Here is a 23744-nt window from a genome sequence, read left to right as displayed (position 1 = left end):
CGTGAGTGACACCGGCCCGCGACGCGATGCTCCGGGGCGGGCTGGCAGCCTGGCGGTGCCAGTGAGCGGGCCGGGCCCAGCGGCGGGGGCGGCGCGCTCCGTCCTTTCCCCCTCAGGGACGGGGCCGCACCTGGCTGCGGCACGGGGGGGACCGGCGGACGCGCCCCGACCGAGGCGAGGCGGGGCTGGGGCACCTCGGCCTCACGTGGCGTGCGGTGCCGGGCCAGGGCGGGGGGCGGCGCCGCGGCGGACCCGGCCGGTGCCCTCGTGCCCCCGGCCGGTGCCCTCGTGCCCCCCCCTCCCGACTCGGGCCGCGCGTGCGCGCGCGCGGCTGCCCCGCCGGCGCGCGCCGAAGTTGCCGGGGTGCACAACTCGCGCGGTCACGTGCCCCGGCGGCGCCAATCGGCGCAGCCGTGATGTCAGCGTTCAGCAGCTGCGGGGATGCGGAGCGGCGCGCGGGGTCCGGGCAGTCCGGCATGGCCAGGCGCCGCAGCGGCGTGAGGGCGGCGGAGCGGCGCCATGGACGAGCCGGGTATCCTGCGGAGACGGGGTCTGCAGGTAGGGGCGGGCGGGCGGTGCCGGTGGGGGGCGGCCCCCGCCTCCCCTCAGTTTCGAAGTTGCCCTCACCTGCCGTGAGGCGTGCCGGCGGGCCCGGCGGCGGGGGGGACGGGACGGGACGAGACGAGACGACACACCTGTGGGCGGCAGGGGCGCGGCGTCGTCCGGGCTTCGGAACGGCGCGACCTTTGGCCCCAACGGGCAGGCGGCCGCTGAGGAGTTCTGCGCTGCGCCGGGCGCTTCCCGGCGAGCTGGCGAGGCAGGAGCGGCGGTGGCGGTGCGGGCGTGTGCTCCCCGTTAGCAGTGCTCTGAGGATCGGGAATAGACAGCCATTACCGGGGGGACAAAGTTTCGCCTGCTTACGGCTTTCTGGGCGTTTGCGGCACACTTTGTACGGCGGCGAGGCGGGAGCGTTGCCGTTTTCAGTCAGCTTTTCGCTGACTTTTCCGCTGGCGTTCGTAAACTCAAGAAAATGACATATCCCAAATGGAGTGTGGGCTATGGCAAAATGTTGGTACCGTATGTTGTTTGAACTCAAGACTCGAGCTGCGTACTCTTCTTGGATAACGTATTAAACGCTCGAATAACTATTTCTTTTTTTGGCAGAAAGGGTATTAATAAAGAGCGTGTGATAAAAATCGAGTATAGGGTGTAGTTACTTTTCCACAATTTCACCAAAATGGAGCACCACCTCAAACTACATCATTCAGGCCCATTGTTTAGAAAGCCCCTTTGCTCAAGTCGCCCTCAGCGATGAATGCACTTCCTTTCTTTTGTTTTCCTTTACATCCGTAATGTTTCAATGGGAGGAGGGTGAAGAGGAAAGCCTCCTTATATTTGGGATCTTTATTCTTAAGTAATGTAAAACTGCTTATAGTGTTTAAAATGCACTGAACTTGCACAGTTGTGAACTTTTTAGAAAGATGCCTTTTCTGATCAGTGCTCTCAACTTGGTGCTGATCAGGTGTGACTGTTTCTATTAGACGGATGAAAATAAGTAGGATCTGTGGCTGGGCTTGTTATGTAGCGTAGAGAGGTCCTAAAAACTCTCTGGGGCCTCTTAGTCTTTTAAGAATCCGTTAGCTTTTCTTTAACTTTTTGTGTGATAGCATTTGCCTGTAGAAAGTGAGTTACTTTTATAAGCAGATTTTGAGATTTTATCTAGTCCTTAAATCCTAAATCTTTTCTATTAATTGATTGTAAAATGGGAAAGAGAATCTCTGCTGCAGCTTGGGACTGCCGATGACAGCTTTTAAAGGAGAGGATTTAAAAGTTTCGAGAGGTAGATCTTCACAGTGAAACCGGATTTCCTCCTGCTAAACCTGCTGTAATCCATTGAGTAGTGTAAACCGGATTTCTGCCTTTCAACAAGAATTGAACAGCAGTCCGTTCTGATTAAGGGATAGCACAAACCTTAATGTGAAAGCCTATTGCTGAGTTCTGCAAATGTTATTTTTGAGGGTTTTTTGTTTGTTTGTTTTATGTTCTGCAACTTTAACAAAGTGATTTTGAATGAATACCAAGCATATTTCACAGAATACTTGCTTGCTCCTGCATATGCTTACATGGTCACTTGAGAGTATTAGAAGCTATGTAGTGAATAATCCCAGTACCAGAAAGACCAATTCATACTTGCAGTGCAAGCAGTAATAAAGTGTTTTTAAAGAGGTGTACCTCATGCCTGTCATTAGAATCTGGTCCTAGGGTGGAGAAAAGTAGCCAATGGTCAAAGTTGTTCAAGTTGACCTGCTATCGTCTAGAGAAAGATGGAGGCGGAGAAATCCTATTTACACTCAAGGTGTATTCATTAGACATTTAACTGAATCTATCTTCATATTGTCCTCTCGCTCCCCTTACGTTCTTCTGTTGCTCTGTTTTTATCTTCATCTGTTGTCTGTGCAACTAGCCTAGAGGCTAGTATGATGAATTTGTGAGCTGGAAGGCAGATGATATGGCATGTGACAAGGAGTGTAGCCCCTGTTTAATTCTTGTTAGTAAATACCGATTAGATGAAGTCTCCAAGTTGTCTGCTTGGCTGACATCTGCTTTTTATAGTACATCCCTAAGTAATGAGTTGGTTATTTTACAGTAGTAGTATATGTTCTTACCATTAAAAAAACCCTAAATAATTCTCCTGCCATTATGTTGTTCTGTGGGAGCAATCCATATATCTTTTGTCCCCTCTTCTCTTTCATATGTAATTGATACTTTCCTTTAACGTCTATTGAGAATATTCTGAAAGGGATTTAAAAAAAAAAAGAAAAAGAAAAAGGAAAGGTTCTGGGTTAAGACTGTCCTGAAATACCTGTGATCTTTAATGAAAGGTCAGCTAACTTTACTTCATATGACTGTCAGTTCTTCTGGTTAGAGGTAGAAATGATAGAAGCAGGTAAATCTGCTTCAAAGCTGTGTGCCTTCTTAGGTGACGGTGCATTTAAATTAAACCAGTCATATAAAAAGAAACAGCACATGCTTAAATTAAAAGCTAAATTGGTGCAAGTGCTGGGTTTTTTTTTTGTGTTTGTACACAATTTGCTTCAAAGCTTGATTTACAGGACACACAAACCATTTCCTTTTAGACGGGAACCTGATGTATTTGTGTTTAATACCATGCACCATCATGCTGTGTTTAAAAAAGGCCAGGAAGCAGCTTGAATTGAATATCAAAATATAAGTCTTAAGTAAATATGTAGACTTGGATAAATCTTGTTTCGGGTTGATAATGTGGAAGGTTTTTCTGGTCCTCAGGCTTCTAAGAGAGAAACCGAGCCTTTAATTTGTTGCATCCTGAACACATACACGTATTTCATCTTACTACTACCTCTTCCTTTATGTCTAGTTGCTTATATTGATTGTATTCATAGAAAAATAAAATCTTCGGAATCTGTAGTATGTGCTCCTTTTCGGTGAGCAGATTCTGAAGCTTTAATTACAAAGAACACTTCTTATTTGTAAGAAACATCAGGAGAAAATTGACCATTTCTTTCAACTTCTAAAAATGCCAAGTATAATTTAGTGTTGATTGAAATAGGTATCTTCTTGAGAATAAGTTAAAAAAAAAATGAAAACAGCTAACTACTTGCATGTTCTTCATCACAGTTATTGATTGCATTCTGCTGACAGCCTATGTTTCATCTTTCTTCCATGAATTTGTCTAGGAGGTGTTCACCTGAGCAGTGTGTTTTATACTGCCTTAAACCTTAAAGACTCCAAACCCATGTAATGGTGGATATAGGTAACAAGTATTTCCTTCAATCTGTAAGAATGATATGGGAATGTGGGAGAAATCTTACTGCCAGATGCAGCCAGCTTCAGTCACGCTTTCAGAGCTGATGAAGCTTTCTCTTTGTCGAACAGATGCTTTGGGCCTTCCCTTTTCCTTTTGGTAATTTCAGTTCTGCCTCGAAGTGGCTTGTAAGCACTGTCTTGTAAATCTTGGGGTAATTACATGAGCTTCTTTGATTGGACTTGCAGAGGAATTGACCAGTGGCAGAGAAATCAGCTATATGTGAAACCTCCCAAATGTCAAAGAAAATGCTGTGTTTATTTTCTTGTCTCTAGGTATATTTTTTTGTAAATGCTGGAAAATTTTCACGGGGATCTAAAGCTTCTTTAAATTTGGAATGCCTGCATTGCATTAAGTTTGCTGAGATATGATTATAGCCAACATGGAAAATTTCAAGTGAAAATCTTCTAATACTGTACTTCAGGCATTGATTTGAGGGGGTGTGAGGTAAAAAGAATTTAATTGCAAAATTTTGACTTATTGCTGTAGAAATGGAACCAGGCAGTGTAAATGAAAATGTGGTGTAAATGGAGTGTTGCGATTTTGGCGGAACTGAGCAGTCAGTTTATACTAATTCTAGATATTTCTAGAAAAGGTGGTGAGGGGTGGCATAGTCATTACGTAGCCTTGACTACTCCTTTCCTCCACCTCCAGTACAGGAAAACTGTTGGCTTTTGTAGGCAAACATTTTGAAATCTGGTACATAAAGTGTCCAAACCTTTGCAAAAAGTAAAACCTTACAGATTTTTCCAGGCCCTTGCTTATTAGCTCACCTAAAAATGCGTTCTGAGAAATCGGACAGAAAGGAAATAATTTCAGAGGAAAAATGACCTTATTTATGGCTCCTAAACAGGTGCCATTTCTCTGGAGTAGGAGGCTTCATGAAAATAATTCTTTCTGAAATACTGAAAATTGATGTGTGAAGTAGGAGTGTCAGCTGGGAAGCCACACTCTATAGGAAAGGAAAGGAAATAGGGAGGCTGTAACTGTGTCTTCTGTGGATGCAGTTCATGCTTGGGAATGTGTTCTTGGGGTGGTCTGGTGAGGAAAAAAATGATGATAAGAGCTGGAGAATATTAATTAGACTTGGCCTCTGTTGCAAACTGAAGAGAAAGGGTGGAAAAGTCGGTCTTACAGATGAAGTTCTTGAAAGGTTCTTAATTTTCACTGACTTGAGTGCTGTGTACAACAGTGTTCTCCCTCCCACTAGGCAAGAGGGACCTGATCCATTTTCTCTGCTGGTGTTTCTGTACTGGTCGCAATAGATTTCCAGTATGGAGTTCAACTTCACAGTTGCGTAGCTGTGAATCAGGTCTGAGATGTATCTCTGCCTCTTGGTGAGTGTGTGGAAGAAAAAGTCTGTAGAGGGCGTGGAACCAGAGAAGGATTAATAGAAAAATCTCTACAGTTTGCAGTTTCCAGTAGATTCAGATTAATCAACTGAGATGAAGATGGGATATATTGTCTTCTTCCGGTGTTGTGTGGGAATAGCTGTGTGACTGCATGCTCCATTCATCCTCTGCTTAGTAGTTGTGCCCAGTCCTGTCTGATAAATTATTTCTTCAGGGGCTCTATCTGCAAAGTAATGCTCAGAACTACTTAAATTGTGACACTTGCTCTTTCATTTTATGAGGTGTTTGCATGAGCAGCATACATAGATGTAAAATGTAAAAAAACCCCCCAATTTTGTATGTTCTTGATAAATTATTAAATTTTTTCCTGATAGAGCTATCTCTATTTTTAAGTCATTCTAGACACTATGATAGGAGACAGGGCATTTTAAATCTATTTTTGTTGTAGGGGGAGGGATGTGCAGGTTAGAATAGATGTTTTTTTTGCTTAAATAGTGATAGGCAGTGAAAGCTGCCTTTATAAAGCAAAGGACCAGCCTTCTGAGAGAAGGGAGAGACACTGATGTGAAGTACACTTTTCCTCTCCTCATTAGCTGTCACTTCTGCAAGCCTAACAGAGTGTACAATCTCTTGATCAGTTAATTCACCTCTATTTTCCAGGCATTCATGCACTGTTACGTGTTTGTCAGGTCCTCTAAAAGGCTTTGTGTCAGACATATTTTGTTGTTGTTAGAGCTGTGAAAGCTTTTTCTGAAAGGGTTAACATTTTCTTCTGTCTTTGCTTTTGGTGTTGTGGTCACTTTATTTCAGAGTCTAAAATCAAAATGAAGGAAAAAAAAAAAAGACTTCTGCTGCATTCAGAGCTAAAATATTTGGCATGGGGCCAAACTTGGTGTCTGCAGCCCATATTGCAGTTCTTACTAATGCCTTCTGATAATTGCAGTAACATTTCTTGATAATGTCTACAATTTGTCACAAAGCTGACTGACTCTCTTGTGTTAGGTTTGGAAGGCAAAGCATAAACTTAACATTCCTTCTGTCAAATCCTTGGTGAGCTCCGTGGTGGAATCCATAATAATTTGAACTGAGCTTGTGTTCTAAGAGTCATGAAGAAAACCAGCTTTGGAGTCCTCTGTGCACTTGCTAGCTCCTGTTTCTGAGTCACTTGGCTTATCCCCAAAATCTGCTTGAGGTGGTTTTTTTGGGGTGGGGATTTTTTTGCCTGCTTAGTTAGTAATAGTAGGAATAATAGCTGCGTGAAGGGTAGTAACTTCTGATTGAAACAGGTTTGTTGTTTTTTTTTTTGTTTTGTTTTGTTTTTTTTCCCTCCTCAATTCCATGTGTAGTTCTTGGTTTGACAAATGGTTTTATTAGCATTGGTTTTTACTCACTTTGTCACAACTAATGAAACTAGTATTTTTCCATGTTTCTGCAATTTTTCAGAAGATGCTTCATTCAAATTTGATGCAGTTTTGACTGTGATTCTGCTTCATGTGTCGTGTTTAGCATAATGATTTGAGATTTGTTTTCACCTGCTGATACACTACATTTGCTTTAAAAGTCTTAAGTTTTCCATTTCTTAATTTAGGGGTTTTATCAAAATTGCCCACAGACTTTGAGATGCTATTAATTCCTTTTCCTATTAGAGTAACTCAATAAACTTTTTTGCTTATAGCAGTGCCAATTATCCATCTGAGCATTCAAATTACATAAAAATCCATAAATGATTGTTATGATCAAAAAGGAAAACACTCAAACCTGCAATTTCATAAATTTTTAAAATTTTGTCTTCTTGGCTTTAGTTTTTCCCCTTTACATGTAGCACTAAATTCTTCTGTGACCCTAACTCTATTCTCTATAGGATCCTTGCTTCATCTGATGTAAATCAGAACAACATTGTTTCCTGTCAGCCACTCATGTCCTCTGTAATCTTACTCAATTACTTGTTCTCACTTTCTACTGTTGTGTTCCTCTTGGATTCCCCCTGCCTCTTCATTCAAGTCCCCCTTGATTTTAGTTCTCAAGTTTACCACTCCACAGTGACATGCAGCAGCTGGGATTAGTGATAGAAAGGATAATTGCACTCAGTGTCTGTGCCCTTGAGAAAAAGCAGGCTCTTCAGAGAGTTTAGATGCTAAACTCCGAGTTTCTACAGAGCATGTTATGTTTGGAGTACTTTGTCCTTTTTGAAATTCCTTATTTTTGTATATATAGTTGGCTTAGTTTCATAGGGATAGACACCTGGGTATCTTCCCCAGCTGAGACACTGTGTCAAAGCAAGGGAACAACTGCATTGAAAAATATTATGAGAAGGGTTTTTTTTAAGCTTTACTGTCAGAAATAAGAGATCCAATTTAGCAGCACTATAGCAAAAATGTCATTCTTGTGTAGGTGCTGTAAAAGAAAAAAATTCAGGTGATCAAATTTCAAGGAAATGTTTAAGTTATCAAAACCACAATCTTAAAGAAGCTAAGAGCTGGCCCTTAGTTAAAATATGGGGCTTGTGGCATTACTGGTAACTAGTGGTTCCTGTTATTAAACAATGTATGTTTTCCTGAATTTCATTTTCAGCTGTCTGGAACGTGGTAGTTTTTTAGAATACCTAGCTTGTACAATGCACTGAAGTGCATTAATATGTTGTGTGGAGATAAATGTCGCCTCACAATTCTTCTGATAGTATTTTAGCCCTAGAAAGCTAGAACTTCAAGTGTGCCTATGTTTTTGCATATGCTTTGTGTATTTGAATATTCTTGGTGTTCTCTACAGATAAGTGATGCTATACGGAATACAGAAACATATCTGAAGATGCTTTTTATATAATGCAGATTCCTCTCCTGTCCCACAATGTAACTTTTTCTTCCTATGTGAAAAGCAAGGGAAGCATGCTAAAAAGTATATAAAATGTGTGCTTACATTAACTTCTGTTTTGAGTTCTTTTGATGTGTTAAGTTTTTAAATGTATTTTATCTCTTTGCTTTAAATTATGCCACAAGAAGGAGGATACCATTTCAGTTGCTCTAAAAAAACCTAATTGTACACAAGTTCTGCAGGTACATTAGGGAATTTAGTAGTCAGAATTTGTGTGCAGAAGATCCTGAAAATAATCCCTATCCTCTTACGTTTTCTGAATACAACACTCACGGGTACAGCTGGAAAATTTAGGCTATGAGTGAAAAATTGATTTTAGGATTCCAGTGCCCCTTATGAATGTGGTTTCCTTGTTTTAAATTACTTCAAAATTTTCAAGATTTTAGTAAATGTAGAGAAGTGCAAGAAAGAAGGAGTAATAGAAATGAAAAATTAGGAAGAGCAAATGTTTATGACTAGCGCAAAAGCTATATTTTATGGTACTCTGATTCTTTATTAGTTCATTTGCTGTTTCCTTTTTAGGTTCCTCAAGACACAGTACTGTGTTTGTGTTTAAACATAAAACATTATTGTAGTTTATTTGGTGGAAGCAGAGCAGTGATCAAGTATGTTGTTTTCATAGACTGTATCTGTGACTTTTTGACAATGATAAATAGCAGATTTTAACATTCAAGCATGAAGCTGAACAGTATTTTCTTGTTTTGTCACTTTTGCCGTGAATATTTGCTCTTGTCTGTAAGCTACAGTTCAAAATTGTTCTTAGGTCAAGGTGGCCAAAAATCCACAATTTTCGTGGGTTGGTTGGCAACAGAGGAGAAGATCTAATGTATAGCATATAATGTTTACCACTAGGTAGCGGGTCTTACTGTGTTTTCGTGCTTTGCTTTGCAGCAGTGGTAAGAAATTTAACTCTCACAAACCTACTTGTATGAGATGGCTGCACAGACCTCATTGTGTTTCTCCCTGATCTTCTGAAGATAGCAGTCTCTACCTTAGTTTGAGAACTGTGCCTGCTAAACTAGTGTAACATCTTGATTGACTGTTAGCTTAGTTCAATTTCATTTCTCAAATAGCTCTTGGTTGGCTTTCCTGTCTATTCTCTTAGGACCCTGCATAGATCTTAATCTTTCAGCACAGATTTCTTTCAGGAGTCTTTGGATTTTGGTTTGTTTATGTTGCTTGCTATTTGCTCTGCCAGTAATGCCAACTTTGGTTTTCTGCTGTTTGTCTTTTGGCTTTCTTACATTCTGTTTAAGCTCACAGCAAAGCCCTATTCTTTTCTGATTGAGATGGCAGCTGAGGGCTTGCTTATTTTTGACCATCTGTGACAAGTTTGTGGAAGAACTGATCATGATGTCTCATTTCATAAGGTGTTTTGGGGTTTTAAAATAGAATTATGACAACACAACCAGTGCATTTTCTTTTCTCCCCTTCAGTTCCCATGTATTTATTTATTTGTGTTCAGGACTGATTTTTTTTTTTTTAATTGTTTCTGTAGCACCTTATACCCTTTGCTTTGTTTGAACAGTAAGAATGTAATATTCCGGTTAGTTTTTTAGCACTGCTGTAAAGCATAGTAGTGTATGCTTTTTGATTGCCTGTTTCACCCTAAAGACACCTTAAATTATTTCAATATCATTTCTCTCTGATATGGAGTCTGTCTGACAAATCAATACTAAGCTCTTCTGATGCTGATCCCAGTAAAGCCGGTTAGGCGTATAGGTATGTGAAGTGTGTGTTCATGTCTTCAGGCTCTAAGGAGATGCAGGGAGACGATTCGGGCACTTTTAAATGCATGTGTTTCCACAAAGGAGCTATTCTAGAAAAAAGATCATATTTAAAGCACCTATTTTTTATGTGTTTTCTCTCTAGCATCACCGAGGAAACATAGTAATCTATGAGAATCCTGTCAGATACTAGTTCTTGTCTTTTTCTCCTTCAGAATGGCCTAATGTTCTTTGTTCAAATACTGTAATGATTGTCTGTGTTCAACAGGATGCAGTTAGGGAGAAGAGAGCAGTGCCATAACTAGCAGTGCTAGTGGGAGAATACCCACCCTGCTAATGTGTTAGACTGCCAAGCAGTTTGGGCAAACCTGTTTCACATTTTTGTGACATAAAATTTAACATCTATGGCTGTGCTGCAAGAATGGTGTACAGAAAGGTACCTTAGATGAATTTTTCTTTTGCCAGTAGTTTCTGTTGCTGGACAGAGTAATGGGTGCAAGATGCAGTCCTGGCCTTTGATTTCTGTTCTCTTTGGGAGATAGCTTTCAAGGGTTTGTTTTCTTACTGTTTAAAATTGAAGCTACACATGGAAGTTGTTTTTTATTGACTTGATTTCTGGCCTTGGCTGCGAGGATTGCCACATGTACCATAATGCAACATTCTTTGTCAAATAACTGACAACACATTACGTTTTTCTTTTTTTAAAAATTCTATAACTAGATAGAAATCTTTCTTTCTTATTATGCTTTGGCTGTGCTGTGAGATAGTTCTCTAATAGAAAGAGCTTTCCTGATCAGCCTGTAAAGCTTGGCACAGAGCCTAGTTAAGTATTACACTGAAGATCTAAATTTAAGGCAGTGGAGATCAGCAAGAAATGAACATCTTAATAGTTAAAAAAACCCTAAACCAATCAACCCCTTCCCCTAATAAATCTGAAAACATTTTACACTTGCTTGAATCTAAAGCTGAGAGGGAAGAACTGTGTGTAAAAATTTGTAACTTAGTCCTGCCCCTGCACTTGGCACAGTGAATTGCCTGCTGTCTGAAGATCTTGGTCTGTTTTACAAAAATAAGTGATTTGAATTCAGAGTACTCTGAAGTCATGGAGACTACAATGAGAGAAGATACTACATTGTTTGTTACCTCTCATGCCAGTGCAAGACTTACATATATTTTTGTCGTATACCATATTGTCAGAAAGGTAAGTTCCAAGCTTCTGAACCTCTGCTAAAGTTGTCTGGCTCTGCCTAAATTAATCCTCTTAGTTTTGTCATCAAACTGTTGCAATCTTGCATGTCACCTTGAGTAATTTGATTTTTCCACACTGTATGTTGGTGAGTTTTCAGTATCATTTCATGTAAGCAGAGTATGTTTTGCTATCTAGTTTTGTGAAATTTTAGGGGGGAACAGAATGCATGCAATCTCCTCCCTCCCTGCACATCCTAGCTACCTCTTTCTGCCTACGTAGAATCAAATTGTTTTAATGCCGTAAATTAAGCTTTATGGGAAGAAGACTCCCACTACCTGTAAAGACAATATTCCTTTTCTCTTTTTCGTAATAGTAAAAAGCCGAATAACCAGTCTGCAGCTGTAACACTGAAAACTTGAAACTAATTTACCTTTCTGAGTCACCCTAGATCTTTCTGTTTTCTTCCTTCCCAGTGTCTTGTTATCATTGAAACAGGGATAGCATTTCCTTATCTCTTTGGTAAGTTGAGGCACAGAGAAATTCATTTGTTCAAGACTGCAAGGCTGCTGATGACCTTGAATTTCCTAGTTGTCTCTTGTTACCATGATCTCATAACCTTAGAACAGGCCATATTGTTTCATATCAGCTATAACATAATACAGAGATGTCAAAGATTTATCTTCTAATATACTCCAAGAACTTATGGTGCTAAGTATGAAATGACTGTAATACCTGGGCAGACCTTATGTAATCACCAGTTGTTTTTATCAAACATCTGTTTGATAGAGATGATCTTGGTAGTGTTGAGAGATCTGTTCAACAGGTAACCAATGCCAGGAAGCTGTATATATGAAGGAATGTTATTGCTGATCTAGTATGCTGACTTTCTGAATTGTGTCATATAATTAATAAAATCATAACTGGATAATATGTTGAATTAATGTTGCAATGATACTATTGAAATGTTTAGTAATGTGGAATGACTGCGTTCTGTATCTGTCCCACAACATTTACTGCTTCCTTTGCTACATACTAAAACTATCCGAAGTTGAATGGTGTCCTTTCATTATGGTGTCTTAGCCCCTGGGAGGCAATAGGGAGAAAAATCAGACCAAACGTCACATTCTAAAATGAAATTTTTGTTTCTAGATTTCTTATTTCATTTTTCCCTTTGTTGTATTTTCTTTGTACTCTCACAGCTACGTTTATGCAACTCTCCTAAAAAGATGAATAATGGCAGTGGAAATTTAACTTTGTGAAGGACTTTGTCTTTTGACTTTTTATTACATTGGAATAAAGGAGAAAAGTTTATGAATCTTTGGAGCATTTAAAAATATGCATTGTTGTGGTTTGATATTTCTTCCTTTTTCTATTTTGTCTCACTAAAGCTTTGTCTTTTTAAATATTATTTGTGTGTTAGCACAGTCCTGTGTTTCACTTAGAAAATGTTTAATGGCATTCTTCATGATTTTTTGGAACTTTTTAAAGATAAAATTCTGGTAAAATTGACTAGTTTCACAACCCATTTTTATTTTGCTAGACTGACATATTCTATCAGCACACTGTTTCAAAATGTTTCTGACCAGTTATTTTAGCATGAATAACGAAGAACAACAAATCTTTTATCAGAGAGGGAAAAGGGGGAAAGTCTTTGTATTCACTAATTTTTCCAAGATAATAAGACCTACATTGTCATACAATATCGAAGGGAAAGGCTTTCCCTTGAACTTGATTTTTTTTTTTTAAGGAAAATTTGGGTGTTTCTATGTCACTTCAAAGTGCCAAGCTGAACTTTCTTTGTGAAATGCTGTTATGATTCCATGTCTGTCTTTATGAAGAAATCAAAGTGTGTTCTCTTTACAGGAGCACTGTAGCCACCTAGAGTATCAGCGTGGGTATGAGCTGTGTTGTCATCATTTTGAAGCTGGAAGTGAGATCTCTGGGACTAAACCCAGAAGTGCAGGTTCTAAGGCACTGGGTTGGAAGCTGTAGTCGACAGTGAGCTGGGAATCCTGTTGTGGTTGGTTGACCCTGGCTGGACGCCAGGTGCCCACCAAAGCCGTTCTATCACTTCCCCCTCCTCAGCTGGACAGGGGAGAGAAAATATAACAAAGAGCTTGTGGGTCAAGATAAGGACAGGAGAGATCACTCACCAATTACTGTCATGGGCAAAACAGACTCAGCTTGGGGAAAATTAACTCAATTTATTACCAGTCAACCACAGTAGGGTAATGAGAAATAAAACCAAATCTCAAAACACCTTCCCTCCACCCCTCCCTTCTTCCCAGGCACAACTTCACTCCCAGATTCTCTACCTACCCCCCCCAGCGGCACAGGGGGACAGGGAATGGGGTTTATGGTCAGTTCATCACACGTTATTTTCTGCCGCTTCATCCTCTTCAGGGGGAGGACTCATCACACTCTTCCCCTGCTCCAGTGTGGGGTCCCTCCCACAGGAGACAGTCCTCTACGAACTTCTCCAGCATGGGTCCTTCCCACAGGCTGCAGTTCTTCACGAACTGCTCCAGCATGGGTCCTTTCCATGGCGTGCAGTCCTTCAGGAGCAGGGTCACAAGTCCTGCCAGAAAACCTGCTCCAGTGTGGGCTCCTCTCTCCACAAATCTGCAGGTCCTGCCAGGAGCCTGCTCCAGCGCAGGGTTCCCATGGGGTCACAGCCTCCTTCAGGAACCCACCTGCTCTGGCGTGGGGTCCTCCACGGGCTGCAGGTGGATATCTGCTCTGGCGTGGGGATCTCCGTGGGCTGCAGGGGGACAGCCTGCCTCACCATGGTCTTCTCCATGGGCTCCAGGGGAATCTCTGCTCCGGCGCCTGGAGCATCTCCTCCCCGTCCTTCTTCACTGACCTTGGTGTCTGCAGGGTTGTTTCTCTTACATGTTCTCACTCCTCTCTCTGGCTGCTGTTTCCCTCTGTCCCAACTTTTTTTCCTTGTTAAAAATGTTATCACAGAGGCGTTACCACTATCGCTGATTGGCTCGGCCTTGGCCGGCGGCAGGTCCATCTCAGAGCCGGCTGGTATTGGCTCTGTTGTACACAGGGGAAGCTTCCAGCAGCTTCTTACAGAAGCCACCCCTGTACACCCCCCCCCCCCCCCCCCCCCCCCGCTACCAAAACCTTGCCACACAAAACCAATACACCTGTGCCTTGGGCCTGAGGGGTGGCCTGTCAGATGTGCTCTTCAGTGACATGAGTGCATTGGTTGAAGGTCACTGACCTCAGCTGGGGCTTGCCTGCCTTTCTCAGCTGGTCTGCCTTCCCTAGGTGGTTTCTCTGACCTTGCACACATGTCCCACCCCGTTCTCCAGCTAGCAGGTAGCTTACAGTTTTGGTATGTGCTTCAGGATGAAATACAGCTTCACTTTTAGCTGCAATAGCTCTGCAATCTGAATAGAAACAAAATATCATGAATAGCTCTCAGATGTGATTTTCAGTCTAATAAACTATATCAGAGAAGTAACAGTGCAGTTCTTAAGAGGTCCTTTGGAATAAGTGGTAGAGGTTGTAAATGGTGGCTTCTGTAATTTTTAAGTTTAGATGTTCTTACTTGATTTCTTAAGTTTACATTTGTGCACACAGTAAAGCTTTCCAGAGTTTAATATTCTACCTGTTACTGACAAAAGAAATTGAAGTTGCAGTGTACTGGAGATGGATTTTTCCAATTTACTGCTTTCCAAGTTTACAACCTTTGTTAATACCCTTTTAGGTAGAACTTGTTGAAGCATTCTATTGTGTAAATTGGGGAAAAATGGAAATGTATTTAAAGATACAAACTTTTAAAAACTTTTTAAACTTCAGTTTTATAATTACACATTTGATTACAAATGCTATATATCTGATATAAAAATAGGACAGCTTTACTACTCTGTAGTTTTCAGTGGTACATTTCAGCATGATTTTTCTTAAACTGGAAAGATATATTTTACTTCATTAAACTCATGTAAAGCTTCATTAAGCTCTGGTATTAGCCACAACCTTAGATCCATTTGTAAATACAGTGAAATTCTGAGATACTCAGTAATCAACTGCTCATCTTGCAACTGGTCTACTTGCTCTCCTCAGAAGGTGATTTAATAAGTAACACTTCACTTGGTTGTCTTGTGTTATTACCGAAAGTATCAAGCCATTGGGTGTGAATAATGCCTTCTGTATATCATGAAGCATATAGAATCATTTAAGTTGGAAAAGACCCTTAAGATCATTGAGTCCAGCTCTAAACCTAGCACTGCCAAGTCCACTGCTAAACCATGTCCCTAAGCACCGCATCTGCACATCTTCTTAATACCTCCAGAGATGGTGACTCAAACACTTTCCTGGGCAGCCTGTTCCAGTGCTTGACAACCCTTTCAGTAAAGAAATTTTTGCCAACATCCAATTTAAACCTCCCTTGGCACAACTTGAGGCCATTTCCTCTTGTCCTATCACTTGTTACTTGGGAGAGGAGACCAACACCCGCTTCACTACAACCTTGTTTCAGATAGCTGTAGAGAGTGATAAGGTCTCCCCTCAGCTTCCTTTTCTCCAGGCTAAACAACCCCAGTTCCCTCAGCTGCTCGTCCTATGACTTGCTTTCTAGACCCTTCACCAGCTTTGTTGCTCTTCTTTGGACGCGCTCCAGCACCTCAGTGTCTTTCCTGTAGTGAGGGGCCCAAAACTGAACACAGTACTTGAGGTGCGGCCTCACCAGTGCTGAGTACAGGGGGACAATCTCTTCCCTAGTCCTGCTGGCCACACTATTTCTGATACAGGCCAGGATGGTGTTGGCCTTCTTGGCCACCTGGGTACACTGCTGGCTCATATTCAGCTGACTGTCAGCCAATACTCCCAGGTCCTTTTCCACCAAGCAGCTTTCCAGCCACTCTTCCCCAAGCCTGTAGTGTTGCGTAGTGTTGTTGTGACCCAAGTGCAGGACCCGGCACTTGGCCTTGTTGAACCTCATACAGTTGGCTTTGGCCCAGAGATTGAGCCTGTCCAGATCCCTCTGTAGAGCCTTCCTACCCTCGAGCAGATCAACACTCCCACCCAACTTGGTGTCATCTGCAAACTTACTGAGGGTGCACTCGATCCCCTCGTCCAGATCACTTATAATGATATTAAACAGAACTGGCCTTAATACTGAGCCTTGGGGAACACCACTTGTGACCAGCTGCCATTCACCAAAACTCTTGGGGCCTGGCCATCCAGCCAGTTTTTCACCCAGCAAAGAGTACACACCTCCAAGCCATAAGCAGCCAGTTTCTCCAGGAGAATGCTGTGGGAAACGGTGTTAAAAGCTTTACTAAAATCCAGGTAGACAACATCCACAGCCTTTCCCTCATCCACTAAGCGGGTTACCTTGTCATAGGAGGAGATAAGGTTAGTCAAGCAGGAGCTGCCTTTCATAAACCCATGCTGACTGGGCCTGATCACCTGGTTGTCCTGTACGTGCTATGTGATGGCACTCAAGGTGATAACCTTCCCCAGCACCAAGGTCAAACTGACAGGCTTGTAGTTTCCTGGATCCTCCTTCCAGCCCTTTTTGTAAATATTACGACTGCTACTAGGAAGTAAGTAAATATACCGATGACGACCTTTGTTTCCACTCTGAAGGTTACATGTGTGTGTCATGGTTTAAGCGCAGCTGACAGAAAAGCACCACAAAACCGCTTGCTCGCTCCTCCCATCAGTAGTGGGATGAGGAGGAAAGAAAAGCTCGTGGGTCGAGACAAGGACAGGGAGGGATCACGCACCGATTACGATCACGGTCAAAAACCAGACTCAACTTGGGGAAAATCAATTTAATTTGCTACCAATCAAATCAAAACAAGGATAATGGGGAGTAAAACCAAATCTTAAAACACCTTCCACCCACCCCTCCCTCCGTCCTGACTCAACTCCACTCCCGATTTTCTCCACCTCGTCCCCTCCTTCTTCACTGACCTCGCTGTCTGCAGAGGTGTTCCTCTCACATCCCACTCCCCTCTCCGCTGCAGGTTTCCCCTCTTAAATACATTATTCCAGAGGCACTACCACTGTTGCTGATGGGCTCAGCCTTGGCCAGAGGCGGGTCTGACTTGGAGCCGGGGAAGCTTCTAGCAGCTTCTCACAGGAACCACCCCTCCAGCCCTTCCCCCGCTACGAAAACTTCGCCACACAAACCCAGACTTTGAGAACTATGGGTTATGGAGAGGGACAGTGAAAGGACTGAGGATCAAACTTCCAGAATAAAACACTTTTTTCACATTTCTTTGCCTTACTGTCCAATTCAGTAGGATTATAAAGCTTTTTAGGTCTTTATATATTTATTTATTTTGTGCATATATATAAAAATAAAAATGCTAAGTCACATTGATCTCATCTGGTCATTATTGTCAACAGAGCCAGCAATTCTACTTTGGTATCGGGAAGAAAAAAGGTGATCTACTGTAGCTTCTGTTTCCTAGTCTCCTTTTATCTATTCATTAGATGTGCCTCTAACACACTTAGATTACAGAGGGAAGGGACTTAATTCTTGACCTGTGCTTTGAAATTAAGACTTCAGGTGCAGTTGTACAGCACTGTGTTATGCTATCTTATACTGGCTGCAGCATAGCACTGTGGCGTCTCACTGACTCTATTACATTGCCCTCTGAGCACAGTTGGTTAGGTAATTGAGTGGAACAACTGCAGCTAGCGTGAGACACTATAGAGCAGGAGGTAGGTTGCACTGTGTAAGAACGTTCAAGATGGAGTCTTAACCATGACAGAAGCCCTTGGCCATGAGCTTTGTTGCAGCTTTTGCTAGATGCAAATGCCAGGATGCTCAGGCTGGAGTGTAGGGCACTGAAGGATGTGGCAGGGACTTAAGTCTTGGGTGCGGATAGATCTTGAAGAGGTAGCACAGGGCTAGTCTTGGAGGAGGAAGCATGCTTAAAAATCACGGTTTGGGGATATGTGAGGAGGTTTTGTTCAGTCTGACACTTAATAACATTAAAACATTGAAATAGACCTGCTGGCATTAGGATTTGTCCAGCTTGATGTGGATGGAGATGTTGCTGTGAATTTTTTTTCTTCAGTGCTAAATACTTGCAAAGCTGTCAGGGGCCAGCTGTGGAGTTTGGTGAATTCATCTCTGTATGGAATTACTGCCACTGTTGCTTCTGATCTTGGTCTGGCAGCTAATAAAAATGGAGAGAAAAAAAGAGAGGACAGTGGCTGCTTCAATCTAAAGGTAGAAATTTCTTCAGATAAGAGCGCGTGCTTGTGTCACTTGATATTCTCACTAGCTTGTCTATAGATATTGCTGTTTTCACGAGAACACCTATGCTGTTAATGGTAACTGCTATTGTATGGAAACTGCTTTTCTTATCAGTATTAAAGCCTGTACATCATTGAATTAGTTACCAGCCTATGCAACCAAAACCTTGCTTCCTCCTCACACCTGCTTTCAGGCTTCTGTGCCTTCAGAAATAAACTATGTAACATGCTCAATACCTGATGCCCCTTATTTCTGTTGGTTTTTTGGGTTTTGTTTCTGTTTTTTTTTTCTTTAGAGATGTCTGTTTTCCCCAAGGTTGTTTCTTGGACTACTCACCTGTTAAATGAAATAAGTCTCTGTCTCTTTCTGCTTCCTGGCCAGTTTTCTGCATGCCATGTACCTGAAATACCTTGCCTTAGATGAGAATAATTTAGGATCTTTTGTTTTTTTCCTTCAGCTCTCCTTGTTGATGTGAATCATGTTGGCCTTTGCAAGGAGCTAGTTTTCTGACTATCGTTTTATTTTGTTAGCTGACAATTGCAACTGACCTATTCCTCTGGAAAGGACATTCACCCTGCAAGGGTGTCATGGATCCACTGCATGTGCTTTGCTGGTAATAACTGCAGTTTCTCTGAATGCATACCCTTTCCAGTGTGTAGATCTTTTTTCCTTTTCTTTTCTTTTTTGCTTTTTAAATGAAAAATAGTTCTGGCTGTGAGACACTGACCCTGATCCTAGCCTTTTCTTTTTCTGTGGTTTGTCTGCACTTGTTAGACAATCCTTTCTGGAGCAGTACATACAGCTGAAGTTTGCAGAATGTTTTTATTTTTTATCAGCTGGAATGCAATACGAAGGGGCATAAGGTTATGATGTAATGAAAAACCTGTATACATACAGTCTAATGTCTCTGCATACTTCAAATGCTCTATATTGAATTCTTCTGTAGTGAAAGAACGGGCTTCTCTTTACTCTCATCTTTATTCTTACCTCTAATTCCAGTTACGTTTTCTGCATGCAGTGTCCCATCAGCTTTTTTTAATCTCTTGCTGATCTCAGTTGCACCTTCAAGGTAGCTCTTTTCATATGTTAACATGTCCCAGCGATGAACTTTCATCCCTACTTGACTTTGCCTACTAGGCTTTGCTGGCAATTCCACCATAAAGAGCTTTAGCAGCAGAGTGGCATATAGAGTCTCCAGTCCAGCTGTTCTCTTCAGTGACCCATTTCACATCAGCCCAGCTCTGAGTTCATCAGAAAGGCTGACATCAGACTGGCTATGACCCTCCTGCTCCCGCAGCAGCTATGTTTAACCTGGATCATTTCAGTGTTGGGGTTTACAGAATAGAACCATGCACAAATGTACAGGTATGGTAGAGGGAGTAGTGAACTCTGGCTTCAGGGCAGCAATGGGCTGGTGGGAGAGCTGAGGAGGGAGGAGCTCCTAAATCTGGTTACTGCTGAAGTCTTCATGGTGGGAAGCCATGGCATGACTTGCATCCAGACGTGTTCCTTGTCCAAGCGAGGAGGTGAAGCCTCTGGTACCAAGTGACTAGCAGCACAAAAGTGAGTGGAATGTATTTATGATTAAAAATATAACTGAAATGTCCTTTGTTTTTCGCACAGGGGATAATGAATCTGGTAGCTGTCTTGAGTTCTACTGCCTGTTAGTATCAAAACTGCTACGTGTTCTCTGTAATCCAGCAGTGTATCACGTATCTGATGATGTTAACCCTGCCAAAAGGCAGTATTGCATCGTCTACCCATCTAATTATTTTGTGCTAATAAAATGAACTGTTAATACATTCTGATTCAGAATCTTGTACTGGTGTACCAACACGGCTAGTGTCATTGGAGGCACAGCCCACCTAAGTACTTTAATAGCCTGAAGACTTTTTACTTTGTCATAGGACTAATCACATCAATTTAGGTATACTTTTATGCTTCTGAAGTGGTATCTGTACTGTATTGGGGTTTTTCCAGGTGTAACCTGTGTTTATCACAGTTCTTAACTACTCCTGAAATACATTCTGAAGGGAAGACAGGAAGGAAAAAAAAATTGCCAATAACAGAGAAGAATTCCCAGTTTCTCAGTTTGGTACAGGATCTCATGTTATGTGGGTTAATAACTTTAGGAAGAGAGAAGGCAGGGCCTCTGAAGATCAGCACTTTTGCTAGCTAATGTCAAGATAAGTTGACCCTACCATTGGTTCCAAGCTGTGATAGAAAGGAGACCCTTTTCAAACATCCATTTTTTAACTATATTACAGTTTATGTTAAATGATAATGGGAAGGGCATTGAGAGATTTAAAAAGAAATTACTAAAGGTTTCAAGAGTATCTCCCAAAAGGAGAAGTGGTAAGGTTGCCTAGCTGTAGTACTTACTGCTCATTTTCGTCAGTTACACCAGTAATTTAATGGAGTGTTATCAAAAGACATTACCATCAGCAGAAAAGCCTTCTGCAGCTGTAACCAAATGTTTTATGCAAGTTGTCGTAGTTTAAGCCCAGCTGGTAACAAAGCACCATGAAGCTGCACTCTCGCTCCTCCCATCAGCAGTGGGATGAGGAGGAAAGAAAAGCTTGTGGGTCAAGACAAGGACAGGGAGGGATCACTAACCAGTTATAATCACGGGCAAAAGACAGGCTCAACTTGGGGAAAAACCAAAATCAATTTAATTTACTGCCAATCAAATCAAAACAAGGATACTGAGAAGTAAAAGTAACCTTAGAATACCTTCCGCTGCCCCTCCCTCCTTACCGGTTCAACGCCACTCCCGATTTTCTCTACCTTCTTCCCCCATCGGTACAGGGGGACATGGGGGTTGTGGTCAGTTCATCACACCTTGTCCCTGCTGCTCCTTCCTCCTCAGGGGGAGGACTCCTCACTCTTCCCTTGCTCCAACATGGGGTCCCTCCCACAGGAGACAGTTCTCCATGTACTTCTCCAGCGTGGGTCCTTCCCACAGGCTGCAGTTCTTCACGAACTGCTCTAGCGTGGGTCCTTTGCGTGGGCTGCAGTCCTTCAAGCACAGACTGCTCCAGCGCGGGCTTTCCCACAGACTCATGGCCATCTTGGGGGACATCCCCCTGCTCCGGCGTGGGGTCCTCCCCAGGCTGCAGGCGGGCATCTGCTCCCCCGCTCCCCTCCATGGGCTGGGGGGGGACAGCCTGCTGTCTTACCACGGGCTGCAGGAGCATCCCCTCCTCCCCCGCTCCTCCGCCCCCTCCTTCTTCACTGACCTCGCTGTCTGCAGAGGGGTTTCTCTCACATCCCACTCCCCTCTCTGCTGCAGGTTTCCCTTCTTAAATCTGTTCTCCCAGAGGCACTACCGCCGTTGCTGATGGGCTTGGCCTCAGCCAGAGGCGGGCCCGACTTGGAGCTGGGGAAGCTTCTAGCAGCTTCTCACAGGAGCCACCCCTCCAGCCCCTCCCCCGCTACCAAAAAACCCCGCCACACAAACCCAAAACACAGTGTTAGAGAACTACTTTTTCTGTAATGCTGATTCTATTAATTAAGGTTAGTTTGCACTACTCCTCCTATCTTTGATTTGGTGGATATGATGTAATCTTCTGTCGTGGTTTAACCCCAGCCAGCAACTAAACACCACGCAGCCGCTCACTCACTCCCCCCCACCCAGTGGGATGGGGGAGAAAATCGGGAAAAGAAGCAAAACCTGTGGGTTGAGATAAGAACGGTTTAATAGAACAGAAAAGAAGAATCTAATAAGGATAATGATAACACTAATAAAATGACAACAGCAATAATGAAAGGATTGGAATGTACAAATGATGCGCAGTGCAATTGCTCACCACCCGCCGACCGACACCCAGCCAGTCCCCGAGCGGCGAATCCCTGCCCCCCACTTCCCCGTTCCTATCCTGGATGGGACGTCACGTGGTATGGAATACCCCGTTGGCCAGTTTGGGTCAGGTGCCCCGGCTGTGTCCTGTGCCAACTTCTTGTGCCCCTCCAGCTTTCTCACTGGCTGGGCATGAGAAGCTGAAAAATCCTTGACATTAGTCTAAACACTACTGAGCAACAACTGAAAACATCAGTGTTATCAACATTCTTCGCTCTGAACTCAAAACATAGCACCGTACCAGCTACTAGGAAGACAGTTAACTCTATCCCAGCTGAAACCAGGACATCTTCCCAAGGTGGCTATAATCTCTGATGATTTCCACGAGATCTTTTTGAGTTACAGAGCTGGCCCTGCATGGTGTCTTGCTGAGAGTGGAAGCCGTTTTGTTAAGGAGCGGTAAAAATGAAGTTTTGAAAAGCAGAGTCTTAAGATGTTGAGAAATATTTGCCAACTTGAGTAGAATTGTATTCTCACTTAAAGAACCCTGTGGATATCTTCTCCAAAATACAAGCAAGTCTATCTTGCATTTGTAAAATATTCTGACTTTTTTTTGGAGAAGAATCCCAGAAGGAATTGTGTGCTGGTTCTGAAAGTGAGAAAGAAAGGGAAACAGTCTCATGAATTTTCATTCTCTGCCTCCTGTGATTTGGAGTAGGCTTTTGACCCATACCTTCTCCCCATCAGATGCATATCTGAAGTAGCTGACTATAGAGTTCATACTTGGTACAGCAGTGAGAGGCTGTAGAAATTGGAAACTTTGTGAAGATACTGAGATAAAGTTATCTTGGAGAAGAAACTAAATGACAGGTCTTCTGTCTACTGGATACTCAGGAGGTAGAGGATATTGAACGAGTATCTTTCATATCCTGGAAAAATCTTTGACTGTTGTGCTGTGTGGGATACGGGCAGCATTGGCTAAATATCTTTTGTCTTCTTTTCTTCCTGATTTCAATAACAGTGCTCATGTTCCATATTAATTAAAACTTTGCTTTCCTCTGTACATACTTAAAAAGTGGTGAAGAGAGCACAAAGCCAAAAAAAGAAACTCTTCAGGTTAATTCAAGTTCTTTGACCAGAAACAGTACTGTATTTTAAAACTAGCTTAAAAAAAATGCAGTTACAGGCAAACCCAAGATTTACTTCAGTTTTGGCTGGTTGGCACAATTATTCAGACAACTTAGTGTTTTGGGACTTCTTCCTGCACTACCTTGTTTTTTTGTGTGTGTATGTTAGTAGAAAATGCTCTCACTGAATTCTAACAGAAGCAATGGTGTGTAGAAGTGTTACTGTTAACAGGTTATCACCTGTTAATGTATAAATAGTTCTTTAGGTTTTATGGTACTGATGGAAGGATTGGAGGGGTTTTTTTTGGTGTATTTTGGTTTTTGCTCTGACATATTTTAATTTTAGTTATTATCTGTGTTCTCCCTTCCTCCCAAGACTTAAACAATCTGCCTAAACCATCCTTGTTTCCTGTCTTAATAGTACTTGTGTAATGTTTGTGAAGTTAATGAGCATGTTAATTCTTGTGGTTCCCGTGGAGTTTCTAGAAATGATGGAGTAGATGCTTAATCTTCAGTCCTGTTTGTGACAAATTATCTCCTGAAAATTCAGATGCCATATTTGGTAGAATTCATACAGAAAATTAACTTAGAAGTTTTCTTAATTTTG

The 23744-nt window shown here is 42.2% G+C and overlaps 1 protein-coding gene across 8 annotated transcripts in view; it reads left to right on the top strand.

Moving 5' to 3' along the window:
* MAST4 (microtubule associated serine/threonine kinase family member 4) overlaps positions 1-23744 on the top strand; it is a 319996-nt gene that overhangs the window by 105477 nt on the left and 190775 nt on the right. The window contains exon 1 of one of the 8 annotated variants that reach the window (XM_052776791.1): positions 462-558. The exons of 6 other annotated variants lie outside the window; for them this stretch is intronic. In XM_052776791.1, the coding sequence (XP_052632751.1) occupies positions 520-558 (39 nt within the window). In that variant the 5' untranslated portion in view covers positions 462-519. Of the gene's footprint in view, positions 1-461; positions 559-23744 lie in introns of those variants that run through there. One more of the 8 variants, XM_052776796.1, reaches the window with a different exon arrangement.

This window comes from Harpia harpyja, chromosome Z (assembly GCF_026419915.1).
Source record: "Harpia harpyja isolate bHarHar1 chromosome Z, bHarHar1 primary haplotype, whole genome shotgun sequence".
Classification (NCBI taxonomy): domain Eukaryota; kingdom Metazoa; phylum Chordata; class Aves; order Accipitriformes; family Accipitridae; genus Harpia; species Harpia harpyja.
This window is presented reverse-complemented; position numbering and strand designations above follow the sequence as displayed.